The sequence below is a fragment of the Notothenia coriiceps genome, unplaced genomic scaffold (genome assembly GCF_000735185.1).
Source record: "Notothenia coriiceps isolate Sejong01 unplaced genomic scaffold, NC01 NC01_scaffold00017074, whole genome shotgun sequence".
NCBI lineage: Eukaryota > Metazoa > Chordata > Actinopteri > Perciformes > Nototheniidae > Notothenia > Notothenia coriiceps.
In genome coordinates, this window is record NW_011349775.1 from 173,179 (window position 1) to 194,015 (window position 20,837).

General features: G+C 39.7%; 2 protein-coding genes across 2 annotated transcripts; both read left to right on the forward strand.

The window, feature by feature from the left end:
- The first annotated feature begins 1,953 nt into the window (after positions 1–1,953).
- On the forward strand, positions 1,954–15,000 carry LOC104950090 (G1/S-specific cyclin-D2). The gene is made up of 5 exons (XM_010776544.1): positions 1,954–2,403; positions 3,279–3,494; positions 5,985–6,144; positions 9,703–9,851; positions 12,301–15,000. Exons 1-5 carry the CDS (start codon positions 2,209–2,211, stop codon positions 12,445–12,447), a joined length of 867 nt encoding a protein of 288 aa, XP_010774846.1. The 5' UTR covers positions 1,954–2,208; the 3' UTR covers positions 12,448–15,000.
- Positions 15,001–15,672: 672 nt separating this feature from the next.
- On the forward strand, positions 15,673–19,895 carry tigarb (TP53 induced glycolysis regulatory phosphatase b). Its single transcript, XM_010776545.1, has 6 exons — positions 15,673–15,761; positions 16,035–16,072; positions 16,920–17,041; positions 17,620–17,697; positions 17,802–17,912; positions 18,612–19,895. Exons 1-6 carry the CDS (start codon positions 15,730–15,732, stop codon positions 19,041–19,043), a joined length of 813 nt encoding a protein of 270 aa, XP_010774847.1. The 5' UTR covers positions 15,673–15,729; the 3' UTR covers positions 19,044–19,895.
- Positions 19,896–20,837: the final 942 nt, after the last annotated feature.

Here is a 20,837-nt window from a genome sequence, read left to right on the forward strand (position 1 = left end):
CATTCAGCTCTTTGGTGGAAACTGTGAAAGGGGTCAAGTTTGTGAAGCTGTTCCAGTGAGAAGTGTTTCAGTTCAACTACTGAACTGACTGTAAATATGCCTACACATGATCGGTAGCAGCACATTTAGATGCCTGAAATTGAACTGCATGTTTGATGCCTTTTGATAAAGAATGTAGCACTTATAGCTGGATAGAGAAAACTCATGGAACGGAAATGGCCTTCATGGATCCACAATGATAGGAACATTACAACATCATGACATCCTCTTCGATTATTACGCTAGCTTTTTCCGATTAGATCCTGTCTTAGAAGAACAATAAAACATTTTGTAGACATCCTGAGCACTCTCTGTAGATTTGCATGTCCATCCTCATACTTTGCCAAAGGACTTCCTTATGGAAAACGTTTTCCTGGAAAGGGATCAACATACTGTCCACACCCTTCTCCATGAGGATGTAAGCAAAATCACACTGTGTTCCAAGGATCCCAGCTCATGTGGCAGGACTATGACCTGATTAAAAAGTACCAATGGTTTCAGAGAGACTGTGTACTGACTTTTTTGCAAAGGCTATCACATGTGATTAGATAATGAACCTTTGCTAACAGTTATGCTATAATAAAGAAAGTCTAGTGTCTCTGTACATTGACACTATAGTTTAAGATACTGTATAAGCATGCACACATAACACAGTTGAGGCTCATAGGAATTCATTTAGCAAGTTAGCAAGCCTAAGTGAGTACATTTTGGACAAACTAAATTACAATCCAACCTGGTTATGGCGCTTTATAAACAATATGGATCACAAAGGTGGTTTCAAATCATTGAACCATGAATACTTTTTGACAATGAATACCAAGAATACTTTTTGACAATTAATTCAGTAGCTATTGAGAAATGTAACCCAAACCAGCAAATGTGAAACTCAGTGACGGTGGAGTTTGAGAAAAGTCAGAGGATCATCAAAGTCACGACGATTCAGAGGAACCATGAATGTTTTTACTACATTTCATGCCAATCCAGGAAGTATTTGTCCAGATATTTCAGGCTGGATCAACGTGTCTTGTGCTTTAATTTTCCTACATAAAAAGAATGAATATAGATGTGCATCTGTATGGAAAGGGCTGCTTCCAGTCTTTTGAGCTAAATATTAGCCCAGAGATATTTTGATACTTTTTGAACTGAGAAGCAGATCATTTAATGCACATAGTAACCTGTAAGTTGGCAGCAGAGAGCAACATGATTAAGAACTATTTATGTACTAATGTCTGCATGGATGCTAGGAATCTTTTCTGTTATTCTAGATATACAGGCCTGATGGCAGACAGTGCAAAGTGCTGATTTGTACCATAAACTGCATATAATAATGTCAACATATGATTTGTACACTAGTGATGTGGCATTTTTCCAGTTTTCAATACAGCAGTATTCTTGTTGATATTCACTCTTGTGCTGCCTTCAAAAAGGATTTATGAAATATTTATTTTTACAATAACCGAAACATATTTGACCACATAGTGCAGGACATATACGTTGATTACACCCAAACCCACGTTATAAAAACGTACATATGCTGCCCTAAACATCTTAGCTATTCCTCCTGTTTTTATCATTATACTCATTCTGCACAAACTAGCAGTGTGCTTTGATTACAATAATAAGCAACTATGCTATCTTAAAATAAGCTCTCATATGTAATTAGTTTAGGTTCATTGTAGTTATTATCCAATATTTCATGCAGAGGCACCATACAAGTAGGTAGTAGTCTAAACCAGTTGAGAAACAGATGAGGCCCACGTCAGAGTCGAGGTCTGCCTCTTTCAAAGTATTGTTAGGAAAGTAGAGCGAGACCGGAAGCTCAGCAAACAGTCCATAGAACACCACCAAGAGAACGGGACGGGTAGTCCCACAGTAGCTTTTATTTTGAAAGCTGTTGCCGGATGTTGTATTCTTCGTTATGTCCGGTTTGACTCGGAGCAGGATCAGGCAGCGCACACTAAGCGCAGAAGAAGAAGCAACAGTGAGGCAGGAGGACGGACTGGAGCCAACCCCAGCAGCAGTCTCAGCCTCATGCTTCATCCTGGGCACTTCTCCTCCTCCTCCTGTCGACAATATTGTGACAATATTTATTTTTGTATCTGTCTTATCTAGTCACAAAAAAAAAAAAACACAAAAAGAAAGTGGAAGGGGGAAGAAGGGGCCCGAGTCATGGAGCTTTATTGCATGGAGTCGGACATAGCCGTGAGAGCCCAGCCTGACCCAAACATCCTCTATGATGACAGAGTGTTGCAAAGTTTATTAACTATTGAGGAAAGGTTTTTACCTCAATGCACGTATTTCCAGCGGGTCCAGAAGGATATTCAGCCTTATATGAGACGAATGGTTGCAGTTTGGATGCACGAGGTTTGTTGGCATTTTCTGCATTCATGAGCTAACTGCTTTAGCTAATTTCTTCTTATTGCATGCTGACGTACATCTTTTTAAGTTACTGTATGTGTAGAACACACGTTTTTGTTTAGTTCAAGGGGAGTAAGCAAGGATGTTATTTGACAATTGAATGAGAATGACTCACCAAAGGCGTGGGAGAACGGAAATTCCACCACGAAGAAAATTCAGCTTCAAAGAAATAGCCTAGCTAGATATGTACATTGGTTAACATCTGCAAAGTTGATGCTTTTTGCTAACTAGCTAGCTCAGGCGACAGAGGGGAAGTTAATCTTAATTTACATGATCGAAAAAGTGACTGTTCCTCTTTTAATTAATTATTATTAATTATTTTAAACTGCTCAAGCTCGTTGGCTCTGCTATAGCACCGTGCATGCAACACTACTTTCATTTTTCAAGATGAAATCACGTCATGTTTGCAAAGTGTTCTGGTTTTTAACTGTCGGGAAGTATTTGAACACAACTTCTGAAGATTGTGCACACGCTTTAAAGCTCCTACATGATTTATTTTCATTTTAAACATTTTTTTAAAGACGGCAAGCCCTAACAAGGAAGAAGAGTTGAATGGCGACGTTTTGCTGAACGACTTCCTATGAACTAATTTGTAACTCTGCTTTTCACTGACTTTGCTAAGTGTTTAAATTACTTATTTAACCTTTAACCTACAGACAACATTAGCATGGGAAAATCACATTCTTCAAGTAACCACCCCCATCTTCCATTGCTGATTTGCTTTGAAGCTTACAAAAGTGTAGCCTTCTTTTTCTTTTTATATGTGTTTTAATATTGCATCAAATTAAAATGTTCTGTTCCATTTTTCTGTCTCATTTTAGGTGTGCGAGGAGGAGAAGAGCAATGAGGACGTCTTTCCTTTAGCTATTAATTATTTGGACAGATTTTTAGCAGTGGTGCCCACAAGAAAGACTTATTTGCAGCTTCTGGGAGCTGTGTGCATATTCCTGGCCTCCAAGCTAAAGGACTGCAGGCCGCTATCAGCAGAAAAGCTTTGCGTGTACACAGAAGGCTCCATCTCACCACGAGAACTGCTGGTAAGTATAGTAGGATATCCCACCCCAACCCCATTCATGTTCACAAGAACATCAAAATGCAGTCATATGTTGGGAGATTTTGTTATGCTAATAGCTGTATTTGTTTCGAAGGAAGTATCCCATGTTCCTTTATAAGTGGAGCTGTGCACAATATAGCCACATCCTTTTTTGGGAACCATGAGGACTGGAGAGGCGTGTGTTGCCATCTAGTGCCAGTTATGCAGTACTACTTCAGTTATGAATTCTCCCCCCCTGGAAAAGCATCAACAATGCTATTTCTTTCTAACCTTAACACATTAATTTGAGTAATAATTAAGAGAAGCTTATCTCTAAATAAATGTACAGTTACTCCCTAATTAGCATCTTATTAAATGTGAAGCTGTTGTTTTTGAGAGCTAAAATGTAATTGTTTTTATTGTTATATTATATTTTCCTTTTTCCAAAGACAGACATATTAGGTTCACCAAACAATCAACAAGGTCTTCTTACAAACTTGTCCTGAAGCTTTCCACTGAATCACACACATCATCAGCAGATTCATTATGCTCATTGGCAATGGACCTGCATATTAGATGTTAAGATTTTCCATGATTCAGAGATATCTAATAGCATGTCAGGGAAGAGATGAAGAAAAGCAGAACAGACTATGGTTATCCATTGACTGGAATTTAGTTCCAAATACATTTTCAAGCAAGAACGACAAAATATATGTATAACCTTTGGAGGTTTTGGTGCTTGAGAAAAACAAATAATTTAAGACAAAGCATACAATTGTGATAAATAAAGACAACAATTCACGACTTACAGTATAATAAACAAAATATGGTAAATTAAGAAAGTAATCATTAGTTAAGAAAAACCAGCAAACCCCCCTCCCCCCCCGGCCCATTTGAGAACCTGTGACCTGGTGATGTTTGGTATTTACAATCTGTTTCTTATTTTAGCCAAACAGCTCCACATGCTCTATACATCCTCATGTGTCGCCTGCAGCCGTTGAGGGAAATGACATTCATCCCATTTGATCCTCCATATTGTCCTAAGACTCCAGATTCCTGGATATCCTGTCAGGATGCACAGAGAAGGGCGTAAGAGCCGCTCAAAGATGTTGCAGCTCTTTGTAATGAATACTGAGGCTTCAGCTGCAACAGAGGAGTTAAAGGGGTTGAATGTGTTGTGGGGGGGGGCAGCTGTGCAGGAAGTGAGCGCAGCGACAGCAAACCTCCGCCCCGCTCATCTCAATCTACCCAAGTGCTAAAATAGGTTAAATGCAGGCATGTGTTCTGTAGGTTATGTACAGGAAACCCACGTAAATGACGTTTCAGATGACGGATAAGCGTTGAGTGAAGGGCTGGTGGGGGGGTGGGACTGTCCCTGTAGGCATTGGGTTTGCTTGAATTGCTACATTAGGATACCTAAACTACACTACAATTGGTCTTTATTTAACTTGATCTTTCTTGAATTAGCTGCCACAGTTGTGTGTAGCAGTGTTGAAGTCTTGGGAGACCAAGAGGAAATATGTCTGGAATGATTCAGTCTGATGAGAGATGTCTAAATGAAATCAAATTTTAAAGATGTAAAAGGATGTGTAAAATGTGTACAGCAGATCGGAACACTGTAGTTTACAATGTAAGATTTGTGGATGTTTCTCCAAATCTTGCGTCTTTACTTGTGGGGATCTGAAGAAAATCTCATCTGTAAATTAGCACAGCTAGACAATGGAAACCTCGAGGGAAGCCATTTTCTTGGATGGTTATTTTGGTAAAAATAATGGAGTATTATTAATAATAATACATGGGATTTTTATAGCGCTTTTCCTAATGCTCAAAGACTCTGCACATAAAATCCGAACAGAAACAATACAGAGAAAACAAAAAACATAAACAGTAGTCCTAATCCACTGTTTCAGATAATAACATTAACGGCTCATTATGTGTCTGAGATTATCTAATCAATTTATCTCAGTTTCAATTTCTGTAGGTCTGTACACATTTGCAAATGTTATAGCATATTTTAAATCTTAAAACGTAACATGCTTTCGTGCAATTACACCTTTTTAAACATGTGTTTTCTATAGATTGCCTCATCACACAGGAAATTAAATCATGAACCCTGTACACCTCTCTTGCCGCTGCTGTATGAATAGTCGGCTTTTTGCTGCTGCCTGTGCAAACTCACTGTGGCTGTTTGAGGCTTGTGACAGGAAGGAAGGGGCTAGCTGTCTCATTGGCAGGGCAAAGCTTGTCACATGCCGGCGTTATGAACACAAAGGATGTGAGGAATGAGAAAGGCATGCAGATAATAAGATACAGCGAGGAGAGATAAAGTGAAAAAATGTTACTCTTCTTACAGACCCATTTCCTCTGGGAATAGGGACTGACTGTGATCTTCTTCACGGTCAATGGAGGCATGGCAGCACGCCATTTTAAACCTCTGACTGAGGAGATTCTGACCCTACTTACTCCTCCTCTCATCATCTCCCCTCTCTTCTAGGACTGGGAGCTGGTCGTGCTGGGCAAGTTGAAGTGGAACATGGCCTCTGTCATCCCCAATGATTTTATAGAGCATATCGTACGCAGGCTGCCCCTTCCCAAAGAAAAGCTGGCGATAGTCCGCAAACACTCAGAGACATTCATTGCCCTCTGTGCCACAGGTAAAGTTACCTTTTTTCACATGAATTCATATAACTGACGCTTTTATCTAAAGCAACTTACAATAAGTGTCACCGCTGCAAATCATCTCATGAACTTTTTCTGATTTGTTCGCTCACACATTGACTTTTCTGCTTTGCGATTCCCATATCCACCAGGATATTCTCACACACTCAAACATTCTCCCATCGTGAGTCATCTGTGACCTCTTTCTTCTTTCCGCATACTCTGCCGGCTGCTTTATCCACTTTCTAGTCCCAGCCTGTTGTAGGGCTTTTTCTTCACATCTGCTAAAAGCTGCCTAAAGTGGTTATTAAAACATTTATCTTTTAAGTGTCTGGGAAAAATCCTATCGGTGCTCTGTTTAGATAAACCAATGTTAATGACAGCGATTTTATCGTCCTGTATACTCTCCTGTAAGCTCCAGGTGCTGCCTGTATTGTTTGTTGACGGGGAAGCTTCCAGGTTTAAAAAGTCAGGGCAGTGATCCTCCTCCTTCTTCCTCCCATTCTGGCCTTATGTCCAAAATAAACTCTGGAGCAACACAAACTCAGATGTTCCCTTAGGCCTCTCTCTAGGTGAATTTTCCTAGCATGCCTTTGCCTATACTAGGAATCCCTCTAATATTTTCATATCCTGGACAAATACTACAGCAGGATCCCCTAATACACATAATACACATAATGAGCTCGGTCACAAGGATACCTTTCATCTGCTACCTTTCAGCTAATTCAATGAAGGAAACAAAACAAAGGAGGTCACTTCCTCACAAATGTCAGTGTGATCAGATTTGACCAATAAGCTGTTTTGGTTAGAATTTGCTTATTCGAACCATAAGCTCATTCAATTTCATGCCCTGTTTAGCAGTTTTGGTGTCACACCTTTTTTTTATAAATATATTTGGGTGTGTTTCAGTGGTGGCTTCTGCTTTTCATAAGCAGCTGGTTATATCAAAGCACAAAGCAGCCGCAGTGGTGGAAAAAAGAGGCCTCCTGTGGTTGTGCAGTAATGTAAATGTTTGGAGTTTTATATGGAATTGAGATGTTATTCTTATGATGGAGGAGCTCCTCCTATGGACAGCTGGCCCCTGGAGGAGGAGATGGGCGTAGTGAAGCAGGCTGCTCTCCGGGGTTTAATCCAAGCTATCAGGAAACCACCATGGGTTAGGACTGGGCTACGACTATGTGCTGGATTGGACATGTACAGCACTTAACAATTGTGTGTGCCAAGTCGCAGCCTTCTTTAACTTTGGTCATCTCCACGCGATGAGACCGGAAGAAGCTTGTGTATTGTAATGGTGGAAAAACCCCTCCAGGGGCAAAAACATCCTGAACTCCACAAGTTGTGAGAAACTCCTCAATATAAGGGCTGTGTTATTTCTGAAGAAACATACTAGAAGATGAACACTGGGCTTCATTCAAAGCAGTTTGTAACACTTACTGTTTGAACTTGTCATTTCTCAGTTGACTTATCTATCAAACAACAACTGTGCTCCTCAGACTTCACTTTGTTTGCCAGCTCATAACATTTACCCTATTTAGCAACCAGAGGGTATTTAGTAACCATCTTTGTTCCATAGGTTCCTATTGGACCTGACAAACATTCACTGTACACATAGTAAATATGTTCATGCATGAAACATGACTTTGACTACCCCTTCTTTGAGATCAGGGGCCGTATTCACAAAGGATCTTAGGGCTAAAAGTAGCTCCTAACTGGCGAATTTAGGAGAAACTCCTAAACATAATGGGTGTGTCAGTCTTAAATTTAGGACTCCTAATTTTATTCACTAAGAGCAATTCAAAAAGTATTTTAGGCCTAAAAGTAGCACCTAAGTTTAGGAGAGCTTAAAAGTCCTCGAGAGGACTCCTAACTCAGTAAGACCTATTCACAAAGAATCTGAAAATGGCTGCGAGACGAAATGTTTTGGAGACAATGGAAGACTGTGAATTGATCAAGAGATATAGGCAAAATCGTGAGGGTATCAAACTTGTTGTGGAATTAGTACAGGATGCAATAACATCCCGACTAACAGGAATAACCCGATTAGTCCGGAAATAAAATGTTTGGCAACACTACGATATTTAGCAACAGGGAAAATGCAACTTTGCAATGCCGACGATTTAGGAATATCGCAACCCTCAGTCAGCCGTGCCATAAACCAAACCATCAACGCGCTCTCTAGACCACATATCATCCAACAGTTTATCCGGTTTCCTTTGGACAATCAACAATTACACAGGATCAAAGCCAACTTCATGGCAATTGCAGGTATGCCCGGTGCGGTCGGTGCTATCGACGGGACGCACATAAAAATAATTGCGCCCTCAAAAGATGAGGACGTGTTCGTCAATAGAAAGAGAGTACATTTCATCAACACTCAGATTGTTTTCATTCATCATGATAGGGGGGCTTTAACGGCGGTATGGGCTGTTATTGAAAGTGTTTAAGTGCTGGAAATACGCTCATTGGATAATAGTTTGCAGGGTGCTTTTAATTGCCTCCTTGATTTAATGCAATTTACGTATTTTTATTGTTTGCTCTCTCTCTTTAACGTGCATATACAACGTCATTATCGTGGTCTGCACAAACTTGTCATCATGCGTGTATTCTGCTAACTGCACTGTCCATAACTATTTGATAGGAATACATTTCTAGCCTAGGCTATTTCCTTGTTTTAGTGGGCTCGTTTGTGGGATGTTGCGGATGAGTTTCACCGAGACCGCCTGCTCTGAACAACCAATCACCGTACTGACCGCTTCTAAACTCATGCACGAGAATCGACGTAATCCATAGCAACGGCGCGTCACTCTTAGTTCACTCTTAGTGATTTATCCTTAGTATGAGTAGGTCTCAGCGGCTTTGTGAATAACTTTTAAGAAAAAACTCTTACGTAAAATGTTTTAGCGCGAGTTAGGAGCACTCCTAGCGGTAAGATAAAATGCTTTGTGAATACGGCCCCAGATGTTCTCAGTTCCTCTGAAAAGGTTTTCCTTTGCAGCTTTGTAAAAACATATTACGAATAAACTCTTAGCTAGCAACTTTTAGACTCCTAGTGATAAGATGCTTTCAAGTGTCCCGATTTAAATGAAATCAACAGTTGAGGCGAGATAGAAAACCTTGGAAAGCAGCTTAGCACAGTTTTGGCAGAGTTGTACTCTCCCTGGCTGCCTCGTCTTACTCCTCCTCGATCCAGGCCTGTTGTCGTTTAAGCCTTTAGACTCGAATAAGTACCAGAGGGAGTCGTTCCAGGAACTCATTGCGCTTTGAGTAGGAGGATTCCTACTCTGCTTTTCCAATCAGTTCAATTCTTAAGAAGGAAACCACACAGGCTGCATTGTGCAACTACGTCTGCGGAAATTCACACTGTGGGAAAGTCAGCTTCAGCTGTGCAGCATGCGTTTTGAGCATGATTCAGATGTTTGCACCTCTTTTAGATCTGTCATACTTCCTCTGGGCTAATTAAGTGTTCTCGTCATAGCAACAAACGTGATATTCGTACGTCATTGTGGCCTGAAGCTTATGCCTGACTAATTAAATGAATACTCCTTCATCTCCAGATGACCGCCTTGCCATGAACCCTCCTTCCATGATCGCCACTGGCAGCATGGGAGCTGCTGTCTGCGGCCTGCAGCTGGACCAAAGCGACCCGAGGCTGAGTCGAGACAACCTGACAGACCTGCTGGCCAAGATCACCAACACAGAGGTGGTGAGTACACCAGAGGACGAAATGTATACTTTCCAGAAGTAATCACTGAGGAGTTTTAGTGCTCCACAACAATGCATTGTTAATAATAGTCATTGCACTATCTCACGACAGTAGGTATAAAAGGCCCTTTGGTAAACTACAGTGATGTCTTTAGTAGTGGCACATTGAAGCTATTTACTTTTCATGGAGAGAGAGTGTTTGGCTCTTGGCTGTGGAGCCAGACTGCTGCTATAAAGAGCAGCGGCAGTGGGAATGTCTTCTTAAAACTCAGAGCCCACATTCTTGTGGTAGGACACATGCAATTTCTCTGCAAGGCTCCCACTTCAGCTGCGTGCTTGCCCCTCCTGGTGGAAGAATATGTTCATAATGAACTCAAGAGCGTCTTCCTGAGCAAAGGCCTGATGAAGCTATCGGCGTACATACACAACAACGCTTATAAATGTTTGCATTGACTTGAATCAATGAATCAATGATGTATTCAGGTGGGATTAAATGGAGCTTTAAAACTAATAGTCAATGTGCAATACTGAGCATTATAGAAACTTAATGGAGTTTTCTGCTGAATGCAGGTGCTGTGTTACACATTCAATAGGAGTTAAACAGCCTCCAAATATGTTTTAATGTCATATATAAGTCAGTGTAAGTTATAGACTGTGCTTGCCTTTTTATAATGAGCTTGTACAGCTGATCAGTGTAAAACAATAATAATAAGGATATGCAGACTGTGCTGTTTGAATGGATTATATTACTACATAACAATTCGTTTTTGAGCTTGGATGAAGATGTATGATGACCATGTCCATTTGTTTGTGATGCCGTCATTATGTTATATATAAAAGTCATAAAAACGACTTTAAATGTCACCCTAATGAATTTTGGTACTGGTAATCGATATCCAATAATAACTATTTGGAGATTTTATTGGAGTTTGTACAGTATACTGTAATATCCATAGCAACCGATTTTTAAATAATACATTATAATTGCTAAGAAAAGAAACTGCATACAGAGTAATTCGACACATCAAACCATCTTAAACTATACCAACATCCAAGCGTGTGCTTTCATTGCCAAAGTGAGTCCTTGTTACACCAGCACACCAGTTCAGAAGCGTAGAAATCCAAACAGACCGCAGCCAATGTGCCACAGGAACAACACGGTGCACCTCTTAGCTTGTGGTTACGTTGCCACGGTGACGAGCACCCCGCAAACCCGGCCGTCACAACGGGCGCTCCGACTGCAGCCCATGGGGTTCCAATTATTCGTACATTTCAAAGGAATGCGGGCCTCTTTGTGAGCCTCGGTTCAGTCTTTAAAGAGTCCTGCAGCCGGCTCAGTAAGCAGACCTCCCACATGTTCCTCCAGAGGGGCACAGACACAGAGGATCCCCTTTCACTGGAGAAGTTGTCCAAAAACATCCGGCCCGACTGTCCTATATTCTGTTTTACACCAAATCTCAGAGGTTCAGGGTGCAGAAGGTCAAAGCCATTTCCTCTAGACCTCCACATGGGGCTGACCGTGCTTTAAACCCAAAGGGGGGTGAGGGGGGGGCTACCAGATCTGCTTATCTGTTCCCGGACAGACCACAGAGGTAGTGCCCCCTTCACATTCCCTCTGTATTGGTGCCTCAGACATGCACAGGTCCCGTGTCAGAGAGGACTTGCTGCAGTGTGTTAGTATTGCAGGGTGCTGGTACCATTGTCCGGGTGCAGACAGGACCACCTACCTCAACTCACATAATTCCCTGCTGGTATGCCATGCATGTGACCAAAGCTGTTGAACAATTCGCACATCAAAAACCAGGTTTTTGAACACCAGGGTCCGCAGACGGGTGTACAGATTAAACACCCTTTTAATGGGTGAATACAGGGGGCATGTTTTATTTAAAGTTACATAACTTTATTAATCTTTCATGTAGACAGAAACTTGGAGTTGAAAGCGATGATTTGGGCTTTGACACAATCTAACTTTTTTCTGTAGACCATAACCTTTTTTTTCTTTGAAAGGCATTTTTAAAACTTAAGCTTATTATAAAGGCATACGTAGACTAGACAGTAGAAACTCAACATTTATTTTTCAATGACAACTTTACTTTTACAGCCTAAACTCTTCGTTTTGCATTCCAGTCTGAATTCAATTCACAAGGTTACATTAGTTATAAGAGATAGTTCAAATTAAAAAGGAATTATAATAAGCTTACAAGCTTATTTTTAGTGAGGTAGTAAAGATAAAACAATTCTTATAGGCACCTGCATGTTTTTTTTAATTTTTGTTCTGGGCAGCTTTATACTCTTGTAGCTCAGCTAGTTTAAGAACAGGAATATCATGCGGTGGGGTAAGACAAGAAAAATGAATGCACAAAGTCAACCAAAAGGTGCCTGGACCCTGAACAGTAGCAATGGTGTAATTTTAAAGTGTGTGTAACAACGTCCTACCGTTTTTGCTCCAGGACTGTCTGAGGGCGTGCCAGGAGCAGATAGAGCGCGTGCTGACCACCAGCCTGCAGCAGGAGAGCAGCATCCGAGCAGGCAGCAAGGCCAGGGAGCAGCAGGACCAGTCCAGCACCCCCACAGATGTGCGCGACGTCAACTTATGAACTCCACCCGACTCTCACGCACCGCTCATGTTAGTTCATCGGCAAACAGGAGCGCATGAGCTGCCAGTATCTACATCAAGGCGCCACATGAGCGATGGTGTGACGATCGATGAACTTTTAGAAAATAAGAAATTCCTAGTTTTTCTCCTTTTTTTGCCCCATTGTACCCGGTGTGCTTTTCACCTTTTGTACGGGCGATATGTAACCAAACAAGCTATGTAAGAAGAAAAAAAATGGAAAACTTGATAGTGCCTTAGGTTTCCCTGAATGGAAACCTGAATATATTTTCATACTTGAAAAAAAAAAACAGCATAATTATATGAGATATACTTATTTTTTTGATACAACTTAGTAAAAATAAATGATAAATATTGCATATCTAGCTAGCATTTAGTTATGACACTCTTTTATCATCTTATAGAGAGAAGTTATCAATTCAGTTTGTATGGGTTTTCTTCCCCTGTACAGGGAAACGCCCATAGTAAAGTTTTAAATGCTGATAATACAGTACATGGCATTTAAACTAAGCTGAGATCCAATCAGAGGAGCTCTATCTATCATACTGTGCACCTGTAGCACTGCTTTCTATTTATGCTGAATAGCTAGCCGGGAGTGGGCTGGGCCTGCTCACAGAGGAAGGACACGAGGGGCTTTGAGTCTGGAGCAGGGGCTACTGTTAAAGGTTAACACAGAGGTCGGCTATTAAGGTCTTGATTTAACTGGCTTATCCACAGACCAGTGCAGTAGGTTAATATAATTCAGCGAGGCTACATTGTTATTGTTCATAGTCTAGCTCCTACACATTAGAGTTAAGTAGATGGTTTGAGGGGGATTTTAACCTCTGCTAGGTCGTACTGATGTTACTAAAGGAAAATAAGATTTAGCAAGTTTTATGGAGAAGGAAATGGATGCAGGTTGAAGGAAGTTTTTCAAGAAAAGTAACGCATGTGGAATGGAAAGAGGATGCTACAGAGGTCTAGATTGATGAATGATGGCGACTTGGCGAGAAGAACTTAAGCTATGTCATGTTTGCAGTTGCATGAGTGAGGTTCAGATGAGTCTTGCTGCAGATTCTCCTTTTACCAATTTCTCCATTAACTTTTTTTGAGAGTGGGCGACTTGGAAAAATATTGATGCACTTTTAAAGACACACTCCTTAGGTATGGTAGGGGGATGGTGGTTGAGGAGAGTTCAGTGGGGTTTTTTTTTTCTTTAAGTTATTTTAATTTTTTTTTCTGGGCTGGATTCCCATGGGGTAACGCACATTGTCTTGAAAGCTACGCCCCGACGGGTGAGTAGACGTTGGATAATCTGTGTAATAGTTTAATAGAATATCAACTAAAGAAAGCCAAGTCACTTGTAGACTTCTTTTTTTTTTGATTATTTGCATTTATTTAACCTTACTTGAATTTATGTTAATTCATAGCCAAACCTTCCAATAGTTATTGCAAAGAGTCACACGCATATTGTGTCCAAAATATTCTCTCTTTTTCCTGTTTTTCACTCTTTGTATGTAAGCCTCTCTCTGAACTGAAGTGTTAGTGACATAGGAGGTAGGGGTTTCAATGGTTTGAACTGTTTATCTTTATATAACCAATTTCCCCTTGAGCACAAATGCTAAAAAGTCCTCTTTACATTTTACAAAAGATATGTAGTTTCTAAATTCTATTCATGTTCTGTTGTGCAACAAGCCAAATGTTTGTTTTCTCAAAGTGCTTTAAACAGAAAACATGTTTATGCTTCTAAAGGTTTTGTGTATAATTTGAAAGAGATAATTCCAAAGTGAGAACAAACTATATTATACACATCATTCTCTTGCTGCTATGAAGCTTTTCTTTTCTAGTCTTACACAAAGATGCCTTATTGTGATTCACTTGTGTGCTGCTATATTATGAAATGTTGTATGTAACAAGTCTTCTTTGCTTTTCCGTTGTATGTGTACTGGAGGAAACGTAACACAGTTTGGTGCGGGACTGGAAGTACTTGGTTTTGCCGATCTTTTTTGATTAGCATGTTTTCATTTGTATCTTTATACTCTACCATATTCTTGCTGCTTCTTTGTTATGTTTGTGTACCTCAGGTTAATTTGGACGGATAGAGCGAGAGTCCATCTCGCATTACCTCATCAAACTTTACAACACAAACGTTGTTTTCACTCTGAACTTGTTGACGGATTTCACTTTTTTTCAGCCTTGATGAGAAGGACAGTTCATCTTCTCTTTGATTAAAAAAAAAAAGTCTGACCCCAGATTCCACTGAACCGTTATAAGGGCCTGTACTTTAAAATAGGTTGTTTCATGTAAGTCAAACATATATATACTGTAATGTATACATGTATTTGAAAGAAAACACAATATTGGCATGTTCAGATCAGTTCATTGGAACAAAATGCAATATTGTTTATTTTTGAGGTACCCATTCAGTCTGTTAAAACCACAAGAATGTTTTATCATTGTTCGGTGTGGTTGTTTTCCAAACTCCTCTCCCACTATCCCCATGTGCAACCACACAGTGTACCTCAACAATTTCTCATCAATAAATTGGCTAAAATCATGTGACTGGCTAATTTATTTTCCTCTGCACAGACTGAGATCAGCCCATCTGCAATAATAATAATTCCGTTGCATTCTGCCTTTAGTGAGATCTGCCTTTCTGTTAAAATGACAGCTAAACCACTGAAAAGAAAGGTGATGCTCCCAAAATGATAAATTATTAAATACACAGGCCTGTCTTTAAACACCAAGAGTTATTTTTACTAGTGAGTATTGCATTCCAACATATACATCAGTATTTTCCTGAAGAAAGGCAAGTAGCATATGTACACATACTTGTAACCTTACATTTATGAATATAGATATTAAGATATGTTCTATGGTTCTGTTCTTGTGTCATCATCACACAGGTGGCTGTGTCTCAAATCATTAAAAAAGATTAGTACATGGCACAGGGCAGGCATTTAGTTTAAACTGACTGTTTAGCACAGGACAGGAATTTCATGAATCAAAGAGGGTTGATAGGTTGTGCTTACAGACAGAATTCAGAAATAGTGTCATTTGAAAAAATATGTTGATATTTAAAAATCCTTTTTCGTTCTTTTTTAATTTTTATAATCATTCAGACAGTATGATGCCTTCATTGTACACACTCTGATACACTAGGTGGCGGTGTGCTCCTTAAAGTATGTGTAGCGAACTGTCAATAGACGCAAAGAAGAAGAACAAGAAGATTACGTCACATATTTGCCGGTGGACTAACCCGGATCTAACAGCAAGTGCGTTGAAAATGTTTACACTCAGTTTAACCCTCGTGCGACAGTAAGTGATTATTTTCACACCACTTTTTTACACCACGACTGTGACATGAATTAATTGTAAATGTGACATTATTCTGCATAAAAAGTTAGTCCTGTCAGTTGTGTAAACTAGCATGGTGGCTATATGTCTGTCAGAAATGACAGAAACAAAACAAGAACATAGTGCTTTAATCGTTTTAACCATGCTATAGCTTAAGCCTTGTTGTCAGCTTTGAAGCAGGCCTACGTGGATATGGCTGAGCTAATTCAAGGACATTGCTTTTATTTCTCACAGTGGGGAAACACAGTACAACAAGGAGAAGCTGCTGCAAGGTAAGTTGAAACATTAGCACCTGTATAGAAATGAGCAGCATGGATTTACAACAAAAACATTTTGAATCTGCCCCATTAGACAACCATTTAACCTACTGAGGGCCTTGCACAGCTATGTTTATATTGCTGCGTAGGTGGACATTGTCAGGATATGAAACCTGGTCTCAAAGTGTCAGTGTGTTGCAACAACCTGAATACCTCTGCCCTCACCCCACCCTTAAGACAAGCCTGTTGAATAACTGCAATGACTCTAAGGTAACAAAAAAAGAGGAAAAACCCTCCACAGAGCTGTGTTCGGTTTGTCCATTCTAGGCTACCGTAAAACATGGCAGTAGTCAACAGGACCCCTCATGTGAAGGGGTCATTCTAAGCTGACAAAAACACAACAATTCTTAGTTTCAGGTGATTTATGAATGAAAACAGGAATATTTGTATTGTATTTGTGCTAAGAGATCTACTTAAATACTACACACTGGACTGGACCTGTAATAATGCTAAGTAAATTAAAAGAGATTTAGCTAGGTCCTTAACAAATGTTAAGGCCATTGGCTATCCACTGCTGCTTTCAAATACAGCATCAAACTATCCCTGGATTTGAAAAATGTTTTCAACTATCTTAAACTAGACATTTTTCTACAGAATACAGTAGTTGCGGGTTTGTCCCCCGATTTCAAGGTAGAGACGATTGTAGCTGGCCATCAATGACACAGCTCTGGTCCAACATGTGTGTTTTATAATGTTAGATATATTCTTACGTGTTGCAGAAAACTCCCTCTTTAATAGTCTTAACACTTTTTTGCACTGTAAGGAGTATTAGTGCAGAAACTAAAAGCTCTGTTTTCTTTAGGTCAAGGCGTGGACACACCTCTGTCAGAAACAGGTGTGCAGCAGGCTGAGGCCGTAGGAAAATACCTCGGAGACATCGCATTCAACTATGTGTTTTCCAGTAACCTACAACGAGCCATACATGTAAGTCACACTCATTCAATTAGAAAGTTACCTGGCCATTAAAAGTGAATACATATCACACACAGATTAAGTGACAGTGGAAGAAAAAGTACAGACTTTGAGGGCCTGATCTTTATTCTTTCATATGACATTAGTTAATCCATCCTTGAATGTTTGTGAGTTTAAACATGTAGAAAATGTGTTTGGTACCCATTAAAATACCTCATAATAGACACACTAATAATTAACTTACAAATAAAAGTACATTCTTTTAGGGTTTCTTTCGTATGTCTTTCAAATCTTTCCTGTCTTAGCTTAGTAATCTCTTTACCCATAAATATCTGTAGCTTATTTTCCATTATTAGCAAATCATTTTGTTCCACCAGTAAAATGAACAATAGTTTTCCAAGAAAAATGAAGCAAAAGAAGGAAAACAGGATGCATGGATATGACATAGCTGTGTGACCACTCATGTCTCTGTGGTATCTGACTCACTGATGTTGACAGTGTATTAATGATTTTTCAGTCTGTCCAAGACTGCTTCTTTGGGTGGTTACAAATGTATTGAGTCAGTCATTGACGATAACTGCTTCCCTCAGACGGCTGAAATAATTAGGAGGAACAACACTCATTGTTCTGGCACGGAGATGGTTTTGGATCCATTACTCAGAGAGAGGGTGAGATCCATTGGCCTTATACTTTATCCAAATATATATAATAATGCAGTACTACAGCAGTTTATTTGGTGAGTTCTAAGAGTATGGTTGTCTGTTTAATTCAGGGTTTTGGTGTTGCTGAAGGTCACCCCAAAGAGCATCTGAAGAACATGGCAAACGCTGCCGGCCAGTCCTGTCGTGACTACACCCCCCCAGGAGGAGAGACTTTGGACCAGGTGAGTCACATATAGTCAGTATTTGGGTACTGATGATATAGTAGTGGTCAAAAGTTGAAAACAGTCACTGTGAAACTCAAGGCCAAGAGAGTATTACTTGTGCAACAGCGCCATGTAGAGTCCATTTATAGTATTGCGATTAAACTGAGTTGTGGCCAGATAATGTGCAAAATGTAAGGTAGTTTAAAAGGATAGTTTTAAGGATGTTTTAAAACTATGAATAAAATGTGGGTAATTTGGTGTGAGTAATGATGTTTGACTACTCTTCTTAAATACCTGCATTTTTCTATGGTTCTTTATTTTATGATGTATACACCTTATATATACCAGTGCAGGTTGTAACCAATGAACGTGCAGTTGCTGCAGTTCTACATGTTGAATTATTGCACTTAAACATTTTTCTTTTCTATAAATGTCAATAAATATTGAAAATGGCCACAAATGTCTTGTTTTGTCTGGTCAAAGGTTTAAAAAAAAACTCTGTTTAGAATGATGGTAAAATAAATTACCTGCAAATCCTTACATTTGACAAGCTGCAAAAAGAAGACAACCATTCCTATCAAAGCAGTTGCTGATGACTTGTCAATCAAGTAATGGATAAAGCAACAAACCATTAAACCATAAAGTGAATTTTCTTTAATGAAAAAGTGTAGCTGACAGATTGCAAAAAGAACAGGCTGACTTTCACCTTGCTTCCAGGTGAAGCTACGATTCAAAAAGTTCCTCAAAGCCCTTTTCCAGCAATTATCGGATGAACACGGCAGGGCGGGAGCACCTGAGGCTGCAAACGGGATGGCAGCTGCTGCCTCGGAGCGGGCTCCTGGTGGCTCGGCTGAGGACGGGCTCCAGGAAGCGTCGGTCCACGCTCTGGTCGTGAGCCACGGAGCTTACATCCGTGTGGCCATCAAGCACCTCCTGGAGGACTTAAAAAGCTCTCTGCCTGCAGGGGCCAAGATGTCCCAAGTGTTTTCTCCATGTCCAAACACGGGCATCAGTCGCTTCGTTTTCACCCTGAGCCCCTCCGAGTCGGGCCCCGTCCTCTCTGCTGCTCGCTGCTGCTTCACCAACAGGAAGGAGCACCTGGGGAACCTCACAGCTGCTGAAAAGTGTGGAGGGAAAGAGATGGGATAAAAGTTTTTTGTACGGCGTTGGTGTATTGGTGTGCAGATGTACAGAGTCTATGATGGGAACAATCATGAATCATGAACACTAAACCGAAAAAACAGGGAAATACTTCAAGCAATGCACACTGAGAAATAATGTGTTCTCATTCATGTGTGTGTATATATATATATATATATATAACGTTTTACTTAGAATCAACGATAAGTGTCCAGTACTGTATTGTCAAACTGTTCCTTCATCCTCCCAAGTGAGGCCAGTGAGAATTTAAGTATTCAATATAACTTTATTGCCTCTTTTATCATGTTATACCAAAGTCAGAACTATTTAATGTAAGTTTGAACACTCCGTGTGCGTGGCATTTTTAAATGTGATGCGTATCTTGTGATGCTGCTGCTCATTTCACTTGTGCAATACAACATGACAAACCTGAATCTTTGTCGAGTCTGATAAATAATACAGGATGCACATATCACTCAAATATATGAAATCCGTCCAACTCTTTGTCGTTCAATGGTTGTTTTTAGTCTTTCTATTTTTAGAGTCCCTTTTTGATCCCCTCTGAATGCTTTGTGCTTCGCTGTCGGTCATGGCCTCAATATTTCAAAGAAAATCCAATCTATTTATATTAATGCCAAAAGCTAACATCTTAAAACTGAAGACTTGAAATAAACCTAAAGGAACAACTAATGCATTACAGAAGATGAAATAGAGGAAAGTGGACTCTTTCTAGATTGCTTTTTCATTGTTATTGTCAGTGGTGGAAGAAGAATTCAGATATGTTACTTAAGTTAAAATAGTACAATAAGTAAAGGTCCTGCATTCAAAGTCTGTAAAAGAATAAATAAATTTGAACCAGTACCAACTTCAAAAGTCCCCATGATACAGAATGGCCTTTTTCAAAATCATGTATTATTACTGGATTATAATGTGTGATGTTATCATGTTTACATCACTTTAATGTTGCAGCTGATAAAGGTAGCTCTTATTCTTATTACATCATATAAGGAATGAACCATTTCACTTACCAGTGGTAAAAAAAAAACGAGCTCCAACTAATTCAATAATAGGATATATAATTATATGAATTAGGTCATCCTGCAATATGACTACTTTTACGTTTGTACTTTTGAATGCAGTATTTTCACTTTGTGGTTGCCTGTTACTTGTACTCAGATAAAAATGGATCATCTTCCACCACTGGGAGGAGAAAAGGCCTAGTGGCTTCAATCGTATCTTTAAACAGCTGATTTAGTTCATTTTCTCATCTTTAGAGACCTGAAAAAGCCACCGCTTTACTGGAGTCACCATGATGAACTTTAACGTCCATTACAGATGTGTATTCTGAAAGAGTTTCAATATGCTGCAGCTATAGAGTTAGTGCCAGATGACAGGATTGAAAACACTTTGTTATCCTAGTTAATGGGTAACAAGTTAAAAAGAGAGTAACATCGTCACAGAGTGTTTTTAGAGTGAACTGACTCATGTACCTGTATGCTAATTAAAGTGCAGGATTTCCAGCTATAATGAGTGGAACTGCTGAGTAACTGGCTCAATGTTAAACCTGCTTACTCATTCAGTACTTCCTGTCCAACAGCACAGGTTTTTGCCAAATTAGAACACTAAGACACATCCTTATACATTTGCCTAAATAACACACAACACCATACATGTTTCCTTTAGTTTATTTTGTCCAAAACACTACGTCCACAACTCTAACCCATACATTCAAAGACAAACCATGTTTTCTTGTATGTACATTTCAATTGTAAAGCATCCTCATAAATACCATAAATAACAATA